This window comes from Atta cephalotes (genome assembly GCF_000143395.1).
Source record: "Atta cephalotes unplaced genomic scaffold scaffold00047, whole genome shotgun sequence".
NCBI classification, from domain to species: Eukaryota; Metazoa; Arthropoda; class Insecta; order Hymenoptera; family Formicidae; genus Atta; species Atta cephalotes.
The window spans coordinates 814896-835961 of NW_012130111.1; the positions used below are offsets into that span (position 1 = coordinate 814896).

The 21066-nt window shown below is 30.7% G+C and overlaps 1 protein-coding gene across 1 annotated transcript in view; it reads right to left on the reverse strand.

The window, feature by feature from the left end:
- Window positions 1-21066, reverse strand: part of LOC105622646 — a 53789-nt gene that overhangs the window by 20557 nt on the left and 12166 nt on the right. The window contains exon 7 of the mRNA XM_012204061.1: window positions 795-967. Within this exon, the coding sequence (XP_012059451.1) occupies window positions 795-967 (173 nt within the window). The remainder of the gene's footprint in view (window positions 1-794; window positions 968-21066) is intronic.

Consider the following 21066-nt stretch of genomic DNA (forward strand, 5'->3'; position numbering starts at 1 on the left):
TTGTGTAAAGTAATATGTAATACGTTATTTCTTCTATATATTGTGTGTGTGTGTGTGTGTGTGTGTGTGTGTGTGTATTTGGAAAATAAAATCTGGATAACCTTAAAATAGGTAGTTTTAATACAATTTAAACACATGTCACAATTTTTATTGGTGCCTTAATAACTTTTGTAATTGCTATAAAAAATAAATGATAAAATAAGATGTTAAAACAAAAAAAAATATATGTACATAGAAAACATAATAACATAAGAGCATATTCTTCTTTGAAAGAATTTTGTCTTGAAAAGAAAAATAATTTTGTTTATTATACAGTATTGATTTAATGTTAATTGTGGTAATCATTACATGTTTCAAGACCCGAAATTATATGACAGTCGAAGAATTAAGAATAAGATTCGAGGACGCCCTGTCGAGATGTAGTATATAACAAAAATATCATTAAATATCAATATATATTTAATAATATTTTCAACGGCGCGGTGAGCGATCCGCGATCGGCGGGAATGTGTGGGAATCTGTGCGGATCCGCCGATCGATCTCTGCGATCTATCGATCCGCACGGTGATGGGGTAGGCGGAGATTTCTTCCCTTCATGGATCTGCGCCCTTCAAGGCCACGAGTTCTCTCTTATCAGAGTCGAACCGCCTATTGTCGGAACCGCTGCTACCACGTGAACGCGACATGTGGCGATCCTCCGCAAGGAAGATACTCGATACTGATTCTTAGTGATATCTTGATGTCCCTGTCACGAACCAAAGAGGCAAGTCGACCCAAAGAAGTTGATTGCAAACAAAACAACAAGGAGCACCGATGACGACCTGGAGATCGCCGCTTCGTTACTGTACGGCATCTTCACCTCAACTTCGGCCATTTTGAAGATCGAGAGTAGCGGATGCGTGCGTACCTCGTGATGCTTATTGTTGATCTTGTCGCTGAGATCTTGCATCATCGATGCACACTCCTCCTGCAAATCGAACATGTTGATTAGCACATTTTCAAATTCAATTCAATTCACGCATACAATTTAAATTTTTACACAAAAATAGCTTTTTTATTTCAACGTGAACAATGTGATATTTGATTAATTATTAAATTTTTTACATCTGTTATAATTGATCGAATAATAATCATATTATAAGAAATCATTCTTGTCTGATTTTTTTAATGTTCCAGCGTCATTATAAATTGATTCTTGTTTGAATTTAAATATATTATTTCGAGTTTTTAGTAAACAGAATGTAAAGCCGATAGGAAAATATATATAAGTGAAATTAAAAATTATTAACAATAAAGTGGTTTTTATTCATAAAAATGCAAAACGAATAATAATTGCAAACAAATAAATAATAATCACAGAATGTTTCGCACCCCATCCAATCTTCTTCAATTAAACAAATGAAAAGTTAAAACATTAATAAATTGTCTGTTTTTTCTATATTCAGGCGCTGAGGATAGGATTCGATCGCTGAGTAAAAACGCCTTTGTTATGTATTAATTTGTATCCATGAATTTTAATTAAATGTTTAATATGGAGTAACGTGCGAACTGTAAATTGTGTTTCGACTCTTATCTATCATTATCTTAGAATATTATTAAAAAATTTCTTTTTGACTATTGCTTCGGTTTTTTTACTTTACCAACTAAACATATTCTCACTTGAAATCAAAGAATTTCTTATTTAAAATTTGTAAAATAATTTTTCTCTCTCTCTCTCTCTCTCTATTTCTTAATACAATGACGCAGAAAGATGTTGATACTTTTATATACTTTTATATACTTTTATATATTTTTATATTTTCTAATTCCTGATATATGTGTTTAGCTTCAGCTATATAAAAGACTTTTTATCAAATTTTATTACTTAACAATTATCATATCGATTATTATCATATCGATTCCTATTAGGTTTAATTACGTTCACACTACTATTATTTAATTACATTTTGATATATTTTTAATGTTTTAACTTTTTATTTATTTAAATGAAAAAACTTCGCTAGATGAAACATCTAGCAATTACTATATATTTATTTGTGATTATTAATCGTTTTGAACTTTTATGAATAAGTCATTTTGTTGTTAAACATTTTAAATTTTATTGGTTCATTTGATCATTAATCTTACATTTTGTTTATTTTTTTGCATATCGAGTTTATATCTTTTCTTTTTGATATTTTCGAGTTTTTATTATTTTTAATCTTTTTTTTAATCTTTTTAATATAATTTTATTTATATAACAATAAACAGAAAAAATTATGTAAATTATGTATATTAAGTCAAAGAAAAGATTATAAGTAAAAAATATGTTTTCCAATAATCTTATTTATGATTAACAAAATGTTAGTGTACTTATGTACACTAATATTAAAATATTTTATCATCGTGTGAAACGATTAAAACTTATGAAATTTTCATTTAAGAAACGCATTTATTTTGATCGAAGAATTCGTGAAGCGACGATAAATCTAGATCGTTTATAACGACCGGAATAAATTCTTCCTCAAAGTATAATCTTCATGAAAGCACACGGATTTTTCGTTTTACTATCAATAGTTGTCCTACCAGAATTCAAGTTTTCTCTCGAATACGACTTAACGACGTCAAAATGTAACCCTTCTCCCTTTATCGTGTACCTCTTTCCAGAATCCAGCATCGATTTCCATTTTCAATTCCTCTCCCGCTACCCATCCGCTACGCGCAGTCCTTGTTCCTCATCCCCAAAATTACCCTCGGCTCGTTGAATCTTTAATTTCCGGCGTAGGAGTCCGCGAAGCTGGAAGCGATTTTTGGTGATATCTTTCTGGTGCGCCACGTGGCCCGACCAGATTTCTCAACACCGGCGTTTCATTCGCTCGTTTCGTGCCGAGCGAGGTTTTCAATGAGATTAAATTCCGCGTAGAAGCTGGAATCTTGCGCGAATAACTTTGCTGTGACGAGCTGGTGTAGCTTCCAGCGTGGAATGAAACTTTCGACGAGTTCGACCATGATATCTTTGGTGTTCGGAAAAACGACGTGAGTCATCTAATTTGAGATGTGTCTTCGATGCATTAAAAGTCTACATTGTAAAACTAAGTTTTTATTATACTTTGCAATCATAATATAATCTATACTTTTAAGGGCAATTTTACAATGTAAAATTTTTTTCTTTTTTATGAAAAATTTTGCGTAGGTTTTTTTTATAATTGTGACGATCTAGTACTAATATGTATCAAATGATAAATTTTACATTTATATTTATATTACTTCCATCTTTATTCCGTATTTAACATAATACTTGATAATACTCCAAAATAGTAAAGATGTCTAACTGCGAAACATCGTTGTGGTATATCCGTGCAGTCAATAATTAACTCACCACGTGTGAGAAACTTGGGGTTTACAATTAGCACCAACCAATACGTAAAATGAATTATCGTACTGGGCTTTTGTCAGGCTATGCTTGGATCATTACTGCTTCGTGCAGTTTCATTTAATTAGCCTAAAAACCCGACCAAGCGCATTTGGCGTGTTTCGCATCTTCTTTTATTTATGAGTTGTATCCATTTTACAATCAAGTATAATTATTGAATTTAGATATCTAAATTACTAAAATAGCAGACGCATCACACGGAATTAAAAAGAATTAAATAAATTCGTATGTAACTGTCGGATTTCAAAAATCGCACAAGCAGCTTTCATGTGATTATTTTCTGATCGAGTCCATTATATTAAAAAATATATATATGTATAATTTAAAATAAATAAAACAAAAAATAAACTTTGTATAAGCAAAAAAAAGTATATTTTTCTTAAATAAAATAACTAAATTTACATTTTAAAATGACATTAAGCTTTATTTTTTCAATTCTTAATTGACAAATTTATTGTTTAAAATTTATTGTTTCTGCTGTGTATAATTCGTGCATTAAATAAAATAACCGAATATGTGAAAATCGTTACTTACTATACTTACTATACTTACTATACTTTTTACTATTATTAAAAAGTTACTTACTATACTTTTTACTATTATTATTATTTTGTTGTTATCAATTTTGTTGTATGGAGAAGTCGACGAGGCTTTTAATTGCCATATGTGTTTCCATGTACTAGGTTTTCAGAATAATCCGACTTTGAATGGAAATGTGTGGCGTGACTTTTTTTTCCATCGGGATTATCCAACAGATTCGCAACAGTATTGTGTGCTGCGGATATGTAACTCCTACTTTTTTACCCACGGATTGTGCTGCTTATCTCCCGTCATGCTTCAACATCAGCCGACACGCGTTTAATTTTTCCCCGGATAATATTTTATTTAATCCGGCTTCGCCGTGAAATAATACATGTATGGTAGAGGGTCTTCCGCGAGAATCTCGTTTGTTTCTGCAGTAAAACATCAGTCCCACACACAGTAGAACCGTCAAATAATTCAACAAAAGGCTTTAATGAAGTTAAGTAAAACCAAACTGCTTTTCAACTTCATATCACAAAATTTAAATTTAATAATATCACAGACTTTATCTATTCTGAATTATTTTAATTAAATCAATTATTGAAAACATTTAAAATATATTTTTGCGTACATTGAAAAGAATGTATTAAATTTTAATAAATATTTGTTTAAATAGTACTAATTAAACATTCACTCTTATTAAATAAATATTTACTTAATAAAAAAGTTATACTTAAATGAAATTAATGGTTTTTGTATCAAATATGTATATATTTATATTTAATAAATATTTAGTTAGTACTATTCAAACAAATTTACAATATTTATTAAAAATTAGTAAGACATTTTTTCAATATAACAATAGTAATTATATTCTGATGTTCTTTTTATTAAATTATGGTATATTTAGACGTGCCAATTTCTAATTTCAAATAAAACCTATCAGATTTGCCTATTAAATATGGAGAATGATTATATGTACAATCATATCTTTTATGTATGTTATGTTCCAATAACGTTTTTAATCATATTGCTTAATAATTCTCGACTGTTTAATTTTTCTTGTAATTGTTAGTTATTGCTCAATAATTCTTTTCAAAGGAGTTATTCTCAATATAATAACTGTATTGCCCTACTAAAATAATTAATGGCAATCGAAGTAATCAAATCAATCGCGAATTGCCCCGATTTCGTGCCGAACATAACATTCTGCTGTTTACGCCGGTTGTTTAACGTTATGCTTTAATTAATATCGTGCCACATGACGAAACTCACTGGCAGCTCGATGGTTGTTCTAATTTACGCTCTCTTGTATTATGCGGTACGTGCCTCTTCTACTATATTAATCCAGGGTTAGAAGTACATCCGTGTTACATTGCGTTTCGCCAAAATAATTTCACTTTACAGGTAGATACGCGCTAATACAATTATTCGGAAATTAGCAAATGTATAAGTGAATATACAAGGAAAACTAATAAATTATTTACGTAAACATCTAATGATAGAAAGGCTGCAATGAATAATGTTGTTTATCCGCAAAGGGTTGTGTAGTGTAAGCGATCCTAAGTTAGAAATGAAAATTGTTAAGATCGTGCTTAACGATGTGGAAGTAATTTCTAATAAATAACTATTAAAATTATCTTGTTTAATGCATACAACGCCGAGAAAGTTATTAAAGGAGATAGAATTAGTCAATGAAAAATGAGTCTCAGAATATAATAAATTTTAATAAAAATATGTGTAAACTACTGTGGTGGATCACACAGTTTTTAACTTGAAAGCAGTTAGCCGATTTTTTTACATAGACAATCATCTGTGTGTGGTGTTTTACACCCTAATTAAAATCTTTATTATTAACAACATATTACTGATATTGTATATACTGATTGATTTCTGATTTATTAGTATTTAAAGCATTATATGGACATAGATTCAATCATAATTTTTTGATGAAAATAAGTAGAAACTAAACAAATATTAAACGGAATAAACATATTAATAAACTTGTTATGACAGTATTTCTAAAAGAACAAAATAAAGGATTTAATTAATACAACATTTTTTATTGCGAGTTTTCGATAGAATTTCATATTTAAAGATTAAGTAAAAAATAGTTAAACAATATGTCATAGTTTATATTTTTTTTGCCACTGCGGTACATAAATGTCTCTGATGACTATTCCTGAGTTAACGAGAAATTGTATTTATGTAATTTGTAAAATATCAAAGTTATTGTTATATACTATTGCGCTCGCCGCGTGAAACGTTGCACTCCCGGAGGCAAACGCGCTCTTGCGACACTTTCGCACGCACACAAAATGAACAAACACAGTTACTACTCTTTAGAAAAAACTTTATTCGCGAATAATCTGTCAACTCGCTGTCATGACTGTTCCAACCAGTCAAAACCGTCATCGCAAGGGTCGATCTTCTTTTTTGCTATCTTCATCAATTTTCTTCACTCGCATATACAAGAGCATGGAAGCGTAAAGAGCAATACTATTTTTAAATAGATGATACAATAAGACGCGTTACAAATATTAATAATAAATAATTAAAAAATAATTATTACAAATATTAATACTAATTAAAAATAAAATAAAAAAATTTTCATGCGATCTAAATTGATCAGCTCTTTTTTCAGTAGTATAAACGAAGATTAAGCCGACAGCGCTTATTTGAGCAGAAACCAGAAACTTGTTCAATTGGCTTAAAGAAGTGTCACGAGCTAAAATGTGATGACACTAAACCTCGAACATGATCGTGCTATTCTCTTCGAAAGACGATCTCAATTGACGATCACCAGAAACTAATGGTCCTCCTTATAGCATCGTCACGGGATCGGCCATTTATCCCCGCGTGAATGAAGACAGGTGCAAGACGCAGCGTACCTGCAGGTGCAACTGCATCTGGTGATGAGGCAGGTACCATTATCTCCTCCGTCAGGACGAATCGTTTATTAATGGTCGACTAATTGGATTTCTGGACGGAGGAGTGATTACGTTCGAACGTGACCTCGTATATGTTGACAGGAAAGGGAGCAAGAGGTATGAAGCATATAGGGTGTCCCAGATCTTTCTGTATCTTCCCTTATAATTATGAGAGTTTTAATTTAAAAACAATTTTTTTTTAAACGAACAAATCTTTAAATTCAAACAGTTGAAAATTTAAATATCATTTAAATTTAAAAGATACAAGAAAAATATTTTATTATGTTTAATCTCACATAGTTTATATTTTGAATAGTATTGTATCTTCTAAAGAAATATTTTCAAAGTTATGTTACGTCAAATAATTAATAATTAATGTTCAGGCAAATTGTTAAGAAGAATCGTTAAGAAATAATCAGTATATAATGTTACCGCAATATATGTACAACTTTTGAGACACTCCGTACAGCTAATGGAAGACAGATTCATTCTACAATGGCGATCTCTCCATTGGCGCTTGCATCTCGTTCAATATCTTCCCTTTCAATCGAGTATACATCTGATATCAGAGAACGATCGTTGCTCGAAGACATCTTGTAATTGCAACTTGCAATGATGAAACAATGGTGCCTGTATAATAGCGCACATACAGAGTCCGTATGTGAATGACGCGATGATATTGCTATTTGATAAAAGGATGAGAAATGATTATGACCGAATAACTGCGACAGTAAGCAATTAATTGTGTAAGATGAAGAATCGGTTTCTTATAAAATGATCTTCATTCTTTTAAAAATATTTTCCTTGAAGTTATTCATATAATACGTATAAACTCTAATTAATCATTTAATACTTCTATTCATATTATTTAAAACATTTTTTTTTTAATGATGCTCTCTATATGTAATTATATTATTGAATTCTAATTAATTATAATTTACCTTTATAACAGGTAGAAAAATAAGGGAAATTGTGGTTCGTAGAAATAATGAAGTAATTTTTGTTGTAATAACATTTCTATAACAAAAGAATCTTTTTACATTTACAATATTGTGTGTTGCACGATCATGCAGTGCGGCATTTCGTGCTTCATAGTTTTTCATCGTCGAGAGAAGAGGAAAATTGTCGTCGCGAGGCAGCTGCCAATAAAATTTCGTCGTTAAAGAATCCGGGCGCATTTTTGCGTGGCCACTTAATCAATAATGACATTGAGAAGCCTGCTCGATGTTGCTCATTAAGACACGAGGAGAGAAAAGCGCATATGAAAGACGAAGAACGGTACGAGTAAAAACTATCGGGATAAGGCCGAATGAGGGTAGAGCCTCTGAGGAGGGAAGTAGAAGGTAGAAAGTGCAAAAAAAGAACTTGAAAAGAAGTAATAACGACATGCAACGCACACCAGCTTTGTAACACGTAAAGGCTTACGGGAAGCGGGCTCGTCACGCAATGCAAATGAGCATAACATTCGCGAAAAACGATAGCAGACCTTTCCTTCGGTAGGCAACATTCGGGGTCCTTTAAGAATATCAAGTTTTCTCTTGGTTTTATACTGGAAAGTTATGAAACAAAAGTAGTTTGTGAAAGAAAAACTTTGTGTTCCAATTGTATCATTTATAATATTTATAAATGTGCTTAATATTTATAAATGTACTTAATAATTATTATTTGTTAATTCTCGAACTAATTCTACGTGGCTTATTGCAACACAAGGATAAGCATCTATATAATTTATCTCTCATTGCGTACATTTACCGTTAATTGTTTTCTACAATTTTGCGTGACTGTAAATCGTATTTTCTAAATATGCATAGAGTTCCGAGAGATCTTTAGCCCGAGAAAATATATTCTGTTCACTTCACTTTAACGTCTAATGTTGGTGCGCGAAAAAACCCGCCGACGCTCTCGCGTTAAGGAGTCCATCCCCTTTTCTTGCCGAGGGATGCATCGTTAACGGGATCCCCGTTCATATTTCATCCTTGGTGTATCTCATCGAAGCAAGCGGAGTCTTCCGACTATCCAACGATCTCGCCATTTTTCCGTGTCTGTCCTTACTCGAGGGTGCAAATCTCAACTTGAATTCTCCCGGCTGGCCTGCCCTTTCTTCACGCTTCATCTTACTTTCTCTCTTTCTACGAGCGAGCGGTCTTAGATTGTCGGAGTAATCGCTAGATTTGGCGGATCTTAAATCTCGCGCGTCGACGTTAATCGTCATCCGATTTAGAGGTCCTTTTACTCACATAGCAAGAAGCTAAAACAGCTATAAGGTAAAAAGATTTTTAGTGGCTTGTGAGTGGCTAAATTGTCAACAACTTAGTAATTCATCGCACTATTTCTAGCAATGTAAAGTGACACAAATAAAGAAAATTCTCTTCCTCTCGACTTCGAAGCAATGTGCGATCAATACAAGTAATTTCATTTTATTTATTGCTGATAGTTGCTTCCCTTTTTTCTTTTTTATACCTCTCAATTCCGATATGCTGAGTTTATGAATTATTAAAAGTATTTAGTGAGTAAGTACAATATTACATAAACTGTAAACCGTATTACATAAACTGTAAAAAAAATTCACGTAGAAATATCATTAGGTACCAGATTCGCTTAAACAAATACAATCCTCTTAATTGTTTATTTATGTTATTTATTAATATTTATTAATTTTTATTAAATATTTAATCCCTTTTTTTAATAAATTAATAAAATAAGAATTTGATGACGATTAATTTTATTAATTTTATATTTTTAATTATTTTAATTCATAAATTTAATTATTTTAATTCATAAATTTAATTTCACACAAAAGTGGTGTAATTGAAGAGATTTACAGATGATTTGTTTAAACAGGCCAGTGGTTGTTTAAATTATCTTTTGCAGTATATGCTGCAAAAAGATTTATTGTACATTAATTTATTATTGATAAAAAATTAAATATGTAATTATAGGTACCTAAAGCATCAAGCTGTAATTTTCGACGTTTATTTTCATGCAAATCAGTATCAAATGAAAAATGTAATAGAAAAAAAGTAAATGGTACGCATTTAGCAATTCCTTTAAGACTTGTTCAATTAAACATTGTTAAAAAATGTGGAGTAACGCTCAACAAGAGAGCGATATATGTCACACATAATTTTTAATTAGACATGTTTTTGCTTAAAAAATTAAATATCGGAAAGTTGTATACGAGCATTGCATATTGTGAATCATTTAATTAATTCACCATCGCATTAAGAGTATTAAACAAGCTGTCATGGTCCCTGTAAGTGTCTGCAACATATTAACATTGATGGTCGAATATTCGGATTACAGCACAAAATTCAGCAGGTAACGTTCAATTATGAGCTACGTGGCGTATGTTGCACCACGAAATCGCGTAAATTTTGTATAAACTTGCATAATGAGCGTTATCGGCTTTGCTGTTCGGCTTTCAGCTGAAGAAAGCGTCGAGGAATAAGAGGATTAACCGAGAATCGCGGCCGAACAATCAAGGTCAATGCAAGTTACGCTACTATATTCCAGTATAACTTGCCTCTTCGTTTACAAATAATCGTGTATTTACTTAATAAATATCTTTGTAAAATGACTAATTGACAGATAAGTGTTAAGAAATAGAGTCAAATAAAAACAGAAAGTAATATTTTAGAAATAAGAAATAATATCATAAGATAAAGAAATAGAAGGAAGAAGAAGAAACTATGATATTTCTGTTTGATTTGAAAATGATGTGTATTATTTATAAAAGTTGATATTTAAAAATTTTCCGCCTCTCTCAACTCTCAATCTCTATAACATTACATATATGTTCATTATAATAAAATATTACTTTTAATATTCTGCTATATGCTCGGCAAACACGCAAACAATGCTTCCGAAGAGAAATAAAAAAAATCGTCTGGCAAATTGCTTCGCGTCTTGTTTCAATTTATTACTTGAAAAGGCATAATGAAGCCGCGCTGAAATCGCGTTAATCAAAAAACAATCGGCACGAAAGCGGTCCATATCGTTGTTGAGCGTGTTACAAGCGATGGGTAAGTACGTGTGAACATACTGTGGCGATAGTTTGCACAAACTAAACTTTAAAGTAAACGAAACGAGCTGAAAAAGTAATCGATTGCGAAAAGAAAGTAGTATAACGTGGTCTATCAGTAAATTTTTCTAAAAGAAGCAAAACTGCTGTTATGACTGAGTTTTCTTTATACGTATACATTATTTGACGAGTGCATATGTACAAATATACACACACACACACACACACACACACACACACACACACACACGCACGCACACACGCGCACACACACGCGCGCGCGCACACACATATACATTATATTTACTATTTATATATATATATATATAATATATATGTACATATTAAATACATGTACAAAATATATACTAATGTTGAAAGATTTTGATTATTGCAATTTGATTATTACAATTATGATAATAAGAAATTAATTATAAAATAAAGTTATGTTTTAAAAGTTTGTATAATAATATCTATATAAAAAAATATATATATTCTATATGTGCGAATATATTATAAAGAATATTTCACTAATATTTTAGCATATATTTTATGATTATTTGTACGGTTATTTAAAAAAAAATTAAAAATCAAAGACATATTTAAAATGTTAGAAATTTATGTTTATTTATATATTGCAACATTATTATATAACATTAAAAATGTCAATATACATTTATTATATTATACAAAATATATACAAAAAAAGATTATTATATACTTATATATGACTTTAATATTAATACTTTTAATATTTCAAGTGTATATATATATATGTATAATTAAATATGTTTTCCCGAAAGAGTGAAACAATCGCATGTCAAGCATAGGGATCCGAAGTTTATGAGAGTAGTCCTGCTAGTTACTGATCGTACACTCTGTACGATCTGCTTCCCTTTAAATTGGTGAAAATAAGGAGTTTGCGTGTTAAAGGGTCTTTCCCGTTATTCCGCGTGTTCTTAAACTCTAAAGCGCCCTCGAGGCGTTAGCGCTCCGTTGGACTGTTCTAACAATGGAAGAGAAATTTCATACTCCCATGAAGATCGACTGTTCGGAACGCAAAAGTTATCTGGCACTTAGCATTCATAAGTGATATTGAACATAAAGTAAAATAAAGCGATTAGTCTTGTGATCTACTACGCTCCTTTCTTTATGTCAAATTGCTGATGTAAAGAAAATTTTATTTCAACGCTTTAGGATAGCTCCAAAATATAAAAAATGAAAATATTTCGGTTGATTAGATATTTCATTAAAATAACAATAATAAAGTATATACATATTTTTTTTTCTCTTTCTTCCAAAGGCAAAAAAAGAAACAATAGGAAGTAAAAATTAAAATGTATATAAGTTAAATTGCAATAATTATAATAAAATGATAGAAAATGCAATATGTTTATCCATTATGATAGAAACAATTATAAAATTAAAAAATATTTTGTGTAAATTTGAAAAAAATTCTAAAAACGTTTACTATTATTTTATTCCCAATAGAATAGAATATCGATATACAAAAGAAAGAGAGAGAGAGAGAGAGAGAGAAAAAAGAAAAAGATTGAGTTGAAATGTATATGTATCCATATTTCTTAACATCCCTCTTTTGTAGTGAAGTATATGCTATTCCATAGCATTCAAGTATTAAAGTTTGATTAAAATTGACGAGGTGACTGTCAAAGAGACGACCTTTCTCTTCTCTGATCTTACATATGATCTTAAAATGCCCGAAGCATCGGAGCCACGTTAAAAATGAAAGATCACTCTTTTCCGACTTACGCTTTGTAGTCGGCCCTGCGGCATCGCTGTCTCAACATCGAACTTCAGACGGCAAGCTCTTGCGTATATCAAGTTCGTAGCTTCCGTTGAAATGAAATTAAATTGAAAATTCAGGACGCGGACTTCTAGACGCGGCAAAAGTGAAATCGTTAGTTGCTTGCTAGTTATATTAATTATTCCAACTTTTGCAGCAGTTACAATCTGTCGAAAAGAGGAATCTTGAAAATTGTATGTAATTTTCACTTAAGATTCGAATTAACTCGCGCGTTAAAGAATTGTAAAGCAGTCCGTTGCCGTCTGGTGCTTTATGTGGAGTTATATTAAGCCGCACGAAGAATGGCTTCTCTGAGAGATCATCCGCACGCGTCAGCTCGAACAGCGAGACTGATAAAAAAGTAGCTTTTCGCTTTGTCTTGCTGTCGTAGAGCGAACTGATAGACGTGGAGGAACCGCGTCGTTCGTCGAAAGCAATCGTCGCGGCGCGTGAGCGGAATACTCGCGTGAACACGTAACGCAACTACGTGTCCCGCCGGCCGTGACGACAAGTCGTTTCTCTCCTCGTCAAATTGGCAGCTCGGCAATACGTATACGTAAGGAGGTATTATCAGGAACGCGTCTCTCAGCATTCTCTACAGGACGTTGTTACACACTAAGACGGATAATGAAATCCAAACGAATGTCCATATGAATGTACGGCGCCATGTACAGGATAATCAAAAGAAGATAAGAATAAGCGGGAAATAGGAAAAAGAGAGAAGGAATGAGTTAGAGTACTAATTTTGAAATAATCTTAAAAGATTTAAATATTAATTTTGTAACAATTTCAAAGAATTTGTAAATGAAAAGATTTTAAGACTTTGAAGTCATAAATTCTAGTCATAAAATTATTTAATTTTTGTAATTAAATTTAAATATTAATATCTGAAGAGAAATTAAAAAAAGAGTTATTCAAATTAAAGCACAATCCTTAATGTAGTTCTAATATAGCTGATGTAGTGATACGTTTATGAACTTCACTTATGGCGAACGACAATCGTTATACAGTGCGTTTTATCATGCAGAAATCCAAGAAAGGTGCTCAGTGTCAGGTAGTTTGATGCTCTCATGCATCTTCGATGAAGCTTGCAAGATGCCTCGGGACTTCGCCTTTCCCTCTGTCCCTCCGTAATAAAATTTGAATCGATCTCTTTATGACAGTTGAAACGATGCTGTCGTCTTTAAATTATAAATCGAAATTTTGAATACAACTTGGTTGCATAACTTATGCGATTAAATATGTATTTAATCATATAGATTCCGTAAATGATAAACTATAGAAAATGTACAGTTATACCATTATTGAAGATAGATGTGACAATCTGTATCAAACTAGCAAATATAGATAGAACTTACATCATATAGAGTATTTTCTGTTTGCGAGTAACGTAAATAATAAAAATTTATAATTTTTCTACAAATCTGTATTTTTATGCAGAATCAATTGTATTAAAAAATTTTGTTAATTTCTTTCGAATGTATTTTCAATTTTATTTCTTATTGTTTAAGAAAAGTAGTTTTATGTTTGTAATTCTATTTTTCGTAACATAAATATGTTATCATGCAATATATTATTAAATATATTCGCGAATGTTAATAATATTGACAGTCTTAAAATGAGTGACATCGCAATTGTAACATTCTCAAAGCATAAAATGTCAGCAATGTTAAAGTGTTAACGTATCTAACGATGTTCTCGTTTGAGAGATTGACACATTACGATATCGCAACCTTATCTCAATGACGATGACAATATTACGCAAACTAGTAGACTGCCATTTTGAGTTTCATCGACTGGTCGATTGGTAAGCGAAATGTAACGATTTCTCGTCATATCTGTTCCGGAATCTAGAACAAATCCTCCAGGGTCCCTCTAGAGTTCCCTTAAGCATACTAGAATGTAACGATGTTGAGCAATGTCATCACTTAATAACTAAAACTCAACTTTAAGCTAAAGATAAATTTTATAATTATATAATTTTATAATTATATATTTATTAGAAATAAATAGAAAAATGTTACTTTTAATAATAATAATCATGAAAATAACTTTTAACTTAATAAATATGCAAGTAAAAATTGTCAAAGATATTGTGACGTGAAATATTTCTTATTTTATTTATATACATAAATTTTATGTATATCATTATTATAGCTAATATTCTTATTGTTAGGCTTTTACCAATATTTTTTCTAAGAGTTAGAATAAGATAAACAATAAGTTAAACTGAGATTAAAGTTAATCTTACATTGGTCATTTTTGTTAATCACAGAATTTAAATTTATCATATAAATAGAAAATTCTCTATTTTGTTTGAAAAAATTGAAAAACATGAAGCCTAGATAAATTTAAATTACGAAGGTGAAAAGGGAAATGGAATCAGTCAGTACAGTAGTGCAAATTTCTTTAAATGCACATAATTCTTACTGAATAATTGTAACATTAAACACAAATATGAAACACATTTAAATATTAGATTTAGGATAATATTTTTAGCCATTTTTAATAATAATGAGTAACGAATGTTTATTAATTCTGATATTATATAAGATAGATTATATGACAGTCCATAGAAAATTATCTGTTACTTACTACTAAAAACAGCTAAATGTAAGCCAAAATATTTAAGTATGTACTGTAAATATAATCATTTAGAATTATGCGCACTTAAAGAAATTTGTGCACTGCGTCTACTTAATTAACCCTTTTCACTTTTGTAATTTATAAAAAAAACCAGTATTCTCTTATAAAGCTCGTCTTGAAAAAGATTTTTAAAAAAAGTATAAAAATTAAAGGACTTCCTGTTTTAATTGTTATCATTAAAATTGTTATCATTAAATATCATAAAATATCATAAACTCTAACAATCGGGATCAACAAAATAATACAGCAATGCTCTCTGTCTTAGAGAACTATCGTTCCCTTATTTCTTTGTCTTAAGATTCTCGTATTGTTCGATTTGTCGCGACTCGAGACATTGGACAGACGCAGGTGTTCCATATAGATAGCAACCATTGGCAAAGGGCCAATAAAGGCACCTACCTGTTCCCTCTCCCGCATTCCCTTCATATTTCCTAACGCTATCCTACCGTTCTCAACTTAGTATCCGAGTATCGATTCTGAAGCTATCGCGACTTTTCATTGAATTTTCATGCGTCATTTAAGAGGTTTTTCTTTATCAGTTCTTTTTCTCCCTTTTAAGGGATAATAAAGAAAAAAATAAAAGTGTCATACAAAATTATGTTATAAAACATAAAAAAATACAATTATACAAATAAATATACAATTTCTTTATTATTAAATTCTTATAATAAAATAATCGGAAATGGTAGAATATTTTTAAATTAAAAATATTTTTAGAAGAATATGTAATCAATATAATAATACTAACATGTTATAGGGAATATTAATCTTTCTTATTTGAAAATAATAGAATAGATCAATATGGATTACAAATAGCTACTGATTTTAATTTATATTAAAAAAATTATTTATAACTTTTCATTTTATTTACTAATAAAATAACAAAAATAACCTGAGCTAATGAGAGCGCGAACGGAGGTGCGCAATAAATCTTTCTCAAATAATTCTTCTTTCAATCAAATCAAATAAAGATGATTAACACATCATGAATTAAGAATTCATGATGTGTTAATCATCTTTATTTGAAATCTTGAAATCTTGTTTCGATTCTCTTTGGAATCTTCATCAGTAATCTTTTTAAACCATATACACAACTAAACACATTTTATAATACATTTTATGTAAATTTGTTTAAACTTCATCCAATCTATCTGGAGTGACGAATATATCTAAGAGACATTTAAATTTAAACAAATTTACATAAAATGTACTATAAATATGTTTAGTTGTGAATATTAATATATTATTCAAAGTTTCATGAAGAGAGTTGGCGATCGTGTGGATAACATTACAGTTTTGGCAATCTGTGCGAATGACTCTACATTGAACGTTCACGAAATCTAGCATGGTTTCCAAAGAGAATCGAAACGTTCAAGATTTCAAGATTTCAAATAAAGATGATATCAATAACTCGTATGGATTAACAAAATTATTTGTGAAAAATTTATTGTGCATCTCCGTTCGCGCTGACTCTCATTAGTCCAGATTTAGGTGTTTTTGTTATTTTAAAGAGAGAGAGTTCTTGTTTAACATATTTATTTTTTACTAATAAAAGAAATAATAGCAAGATGAGGAATGGAATTCTGTTCGAGTTTTTCGCTTGATATGATAATCACGATTTATTCTTCAAAGCGCTCAATTTTTTATACATCATACAAAAATTAGGTATCCATCGCTGTTTATTAAAGTTACGAGCATATTTAGCAGCAATCTTAAACACGATGAATCGTTCCGTTAGCTCATGTGGAAATAAAACATGCCGGATTTAATGAGCTTCAATTTTTTTGCAATTTTGTTCTTAATGGAGGTGCAAAGTGTTGAAGCACCTTAACGACGAGAATCCATTCGATGTCGCGACAGTAGTAGAAGCGGGGATGACCATCTGCCGGAGAGCAACCGAGGGTGAAAATGCAGAAAGAGCTTTCTGATATGAATTATTAGGAAATTGCGGACGTGTTCGCTATTCCCAGATTTCTTGATTTTCTATCCTTGTTTCTTGGCAGCAGAAAGTTTCTAAATTTTTCCGCATTCTCGGACGATTGCTCCCTTGCGCGATTAATATGCGACATGCATAAAGAATTTCTAGAAAAAAATAGCTTATGTAAAGCTTTAAAAATAAATTTCTAATGTCTAATAAAAAGAAAAAGATGTGAAAACCTTTTAATAACACAATGTACAAAAAAATCATAAGTACAATAAATAAAAAATTATAAGTATCAGAATTGTTTAACCTTTAATTTATTTATTTTATTTTTTATTCATTTTTTGAAGACTTATATATATGTTTATTTACAGTCTATAATTCTCTATAATAATTTTTGTATTTATTTAATTATGTTTATTAAATATTGTTTTTATTTAAATAAAAATACACATTATAAAGAGGCTTTTAATTTCAGAAGTTTAAAGATCTATATAAAATTTGGATAAGCAATGACCATATTCATAGATATCGCAGAAGCACCCGGTACATATCCGTCAGCATAAGATGGTGACATTGAATTATTGTTAACCTGGTAAATGCAGTCCGGCAGCTGTCGTCGCGCTTGTCGCTGAATGCGACAAGGCATTCCAGTAAAATATGCGAATGCATAATTGAAAAACGGCGCGTTGAGAAACCACGGCTTTTTCACCGTTTCTTGAACTGCCGTAAGACGGGATTAAACTGCACCCGTCAGGGGTAACTTAGCGCCACACCGAATAAAGATCATATCATCGGTATTCTCTTTCTCAGGAGAGTAATTCGTCAGCTCCATTTACGATATATAAAAAAGTCCGAGATTTATCTTCACATCTCTTGCGCTAAGTCACCTTCGCCGATTCAGTTTAATTCTGTTTCGCGATGCTAGAGAGTTTCCTATTTTTAAGCCTTTTATATGAGATAAAAGTGATGTAACATAGTCGTTTTAATATAAATTAATTATTTTACCTTCAGACGAATAGAAAATGGATTATTCAAAAGTTAAGTTTTGATAAAGAAGAAATATGTTCCAAAATGTAAACTAATTATAATAAATAAAATAATAATGCATTTTTAATAATACATTACTTTAAATACGAAGCATTATGGTCTAAATATTAAGACGTTGAACTCTATATATATATTCATATAAATGAATTAATTTCAGAAATGATAATTGTGTACCGATATGGTTGTCAATCAATCTGAAATATTAATAATAATCCCCCAAATTTCCCAAATTTAATCTTAAAAACTTATTGCGAATTACTGTAATAAACTTATTGCGAATAATATTTCAGATTGATTGCGTTGAAAGTCCGACAACCATATTGATACGCAATTATCATTTCTGAAATTAATGTATTTAACATGAACAGTGTTGTTTCCAATCTTATTATTTTTAATAATGTATTACTAAGAAAAAATTTCTTAGATAATTAAAGTAAAAAAGTATGAAATATTCGCAGCATTTCATGGATTTATCATCTATATATATAATTCGTCTCAAAGTTATCTCAAATATCAGTTTGATGAAAATTGAATATTGAATTAAAAATATAATTGAATTGATTTAATTATTTAATAAAAATATTATTTGGCGATTTAAATTAAACACGATTTAAATATGCAATTCGATTGTGTTTTGTAGATATAACCAAAATTAATTGAAAGAGCGTAATTGGCTGCACAGAATCTAAGAGCACGTGATATCGATATCAAATTAGGTCAAATTATCGAACAATCACAGTTGAATAATCACGGGAAAATTGTACAAAACGAGTAAAAATAATCGCATAGACAATGGGTACCAAAGTTCCAATTAAAGACAATCGATACTTGTTCCTGGATAGGGATATTCGATTGCATCTGGCTGACAAACGACTAGGTGATTCGAATAATGATTTGAGCGAGATATTCCAAGTCGTAAAGTTCTGCACGAGCTTCGAATAGCATAAATCCCGCTCGACGGTAGATAGAGAGAGCGTGGGAGTGTAAATGCAAGAAGGGAGGGGAACAGAAAGTGAAAGATGAGAGAAAGTAAGACGAATGCTGCTCTGCAAGAGAGAAACGAGCGATTTCCAGTCGCTGGAACAAAGACGGCAGTCCTTCGCTATATTAGCAAAGTTTTATGACGTATGTAGCCGCGACGTGCAGTCATCAAGGGAAAATGCAAGTTTCCGTCCCTCTCGCTCGACGAGTGCAGTCCGCTGCTGTTACGAGCCCCATGAGACAAGGCAGACAGAAAAGGAGGGCGAGATCACATTGGGGATTAACCACACGGGCCAACTGCCACTATGGGAAACTTATGCGAATCTGAAAATTTTCAGTCACACATCCCGTGCCGACAAATTCATAATGGTTGGATATTTAATCATTCTACTTAATGAAGTGCTCTAAATCTTGAATCATACATGGAAAGAATGATTTTGCTTTGAGTATCTAAAATTTAGCCAGATATCTGACAATAATTTTGTTGGACCATCGAAATAACTATGTAGGATGTTCAATACAGTTAAAACTGAATACTAGAATGTCAAAACTTTTTGCAGCATTATCCGATTTGCTCATCATATCCAAGCAACTTATATAATTTTAAAAATTATTTTTAAATCTATGTCCAACGAAATTTTTGAGACTAGCAAAATCATTCTTTCTATGTACTAATTAACGAAAAGCTAAATATCTAAAACTTTAACCAGATACGTATCTGAAAATAATATCTAAACTTTAGCCAGATATGTATTTGAAAATAGTCTTGTTAAACTATCAAACAAAATAATTAAATGTTCAATATGGCTGCTAGAATATTAAAACTTTTTGCAGCATTGTTCATTATGTTTAAACATCCTATAATTATTTTTATAACAATTATTTTTAGATCTGTATTTTTAAATCTGTATTTAATTAAATTTTTAGATACTTCAGCAAAATTGTTCCTTCTGTGTGTAGGAGTTATTCACCTTTATTAAAATATATAGAGAATTTTGAGAATATCGCATAGAATTGAAAAGAAAGGAAAAAAGAAAGAATGTAATCTACCACACACATTAATGGTACAACAATCATCTTGGGTCTACTTCATTTTCTAAACTCGCCTTTTTCTTCGCGATCGTTGCTTAGCGCGATCCTCGGATCTCATCGGACGAGCCTCAATCTATTTATCTATATATCTATCGCATGAGTCGTCTAGTCGACCATTTCGAATCGAAACACGCTATCTCTCCCGCTGGCAATGGCAGAAACGAATTCTCGTAATCCCGTCAGACGTTCTCCGTCGAGCCGTTATTTAAAGTCGTCCAACGGGCATTCGATGAGCGAAGTTATCAGCCATAAAATAACTTTAGTTATATCCCTGCAATTCCAAGATACGAATTTCTTTTTCTTTTAGCTAAACACATGTTGTCTAATTATTTAAATTTAACTCATATTTAAATGTGTTAAATACTAAATCAGTTATAGTAAAAATATTACGTTATTATATAACAATAAATGTATTTATTATTACAGATTATTAATTTGAAATAATGTTTTTTTTTCGTATATCAAATCCGATATAATACCTCCATTATATAAGAACATGTCCCATGTATATACGTTATTAGTAGGTATAATGTTTTATTCTATATGTCAAATCCGATTAAAATATCGCTCTCCATTATACAAAGAATTAATATTCACAGATTATTAATTTGGAATAACATATTTCCTGTATATATCAAATCCATAATTAATTTCCATAATTCACAACTCTCTTTCTCTCTCTCTCTC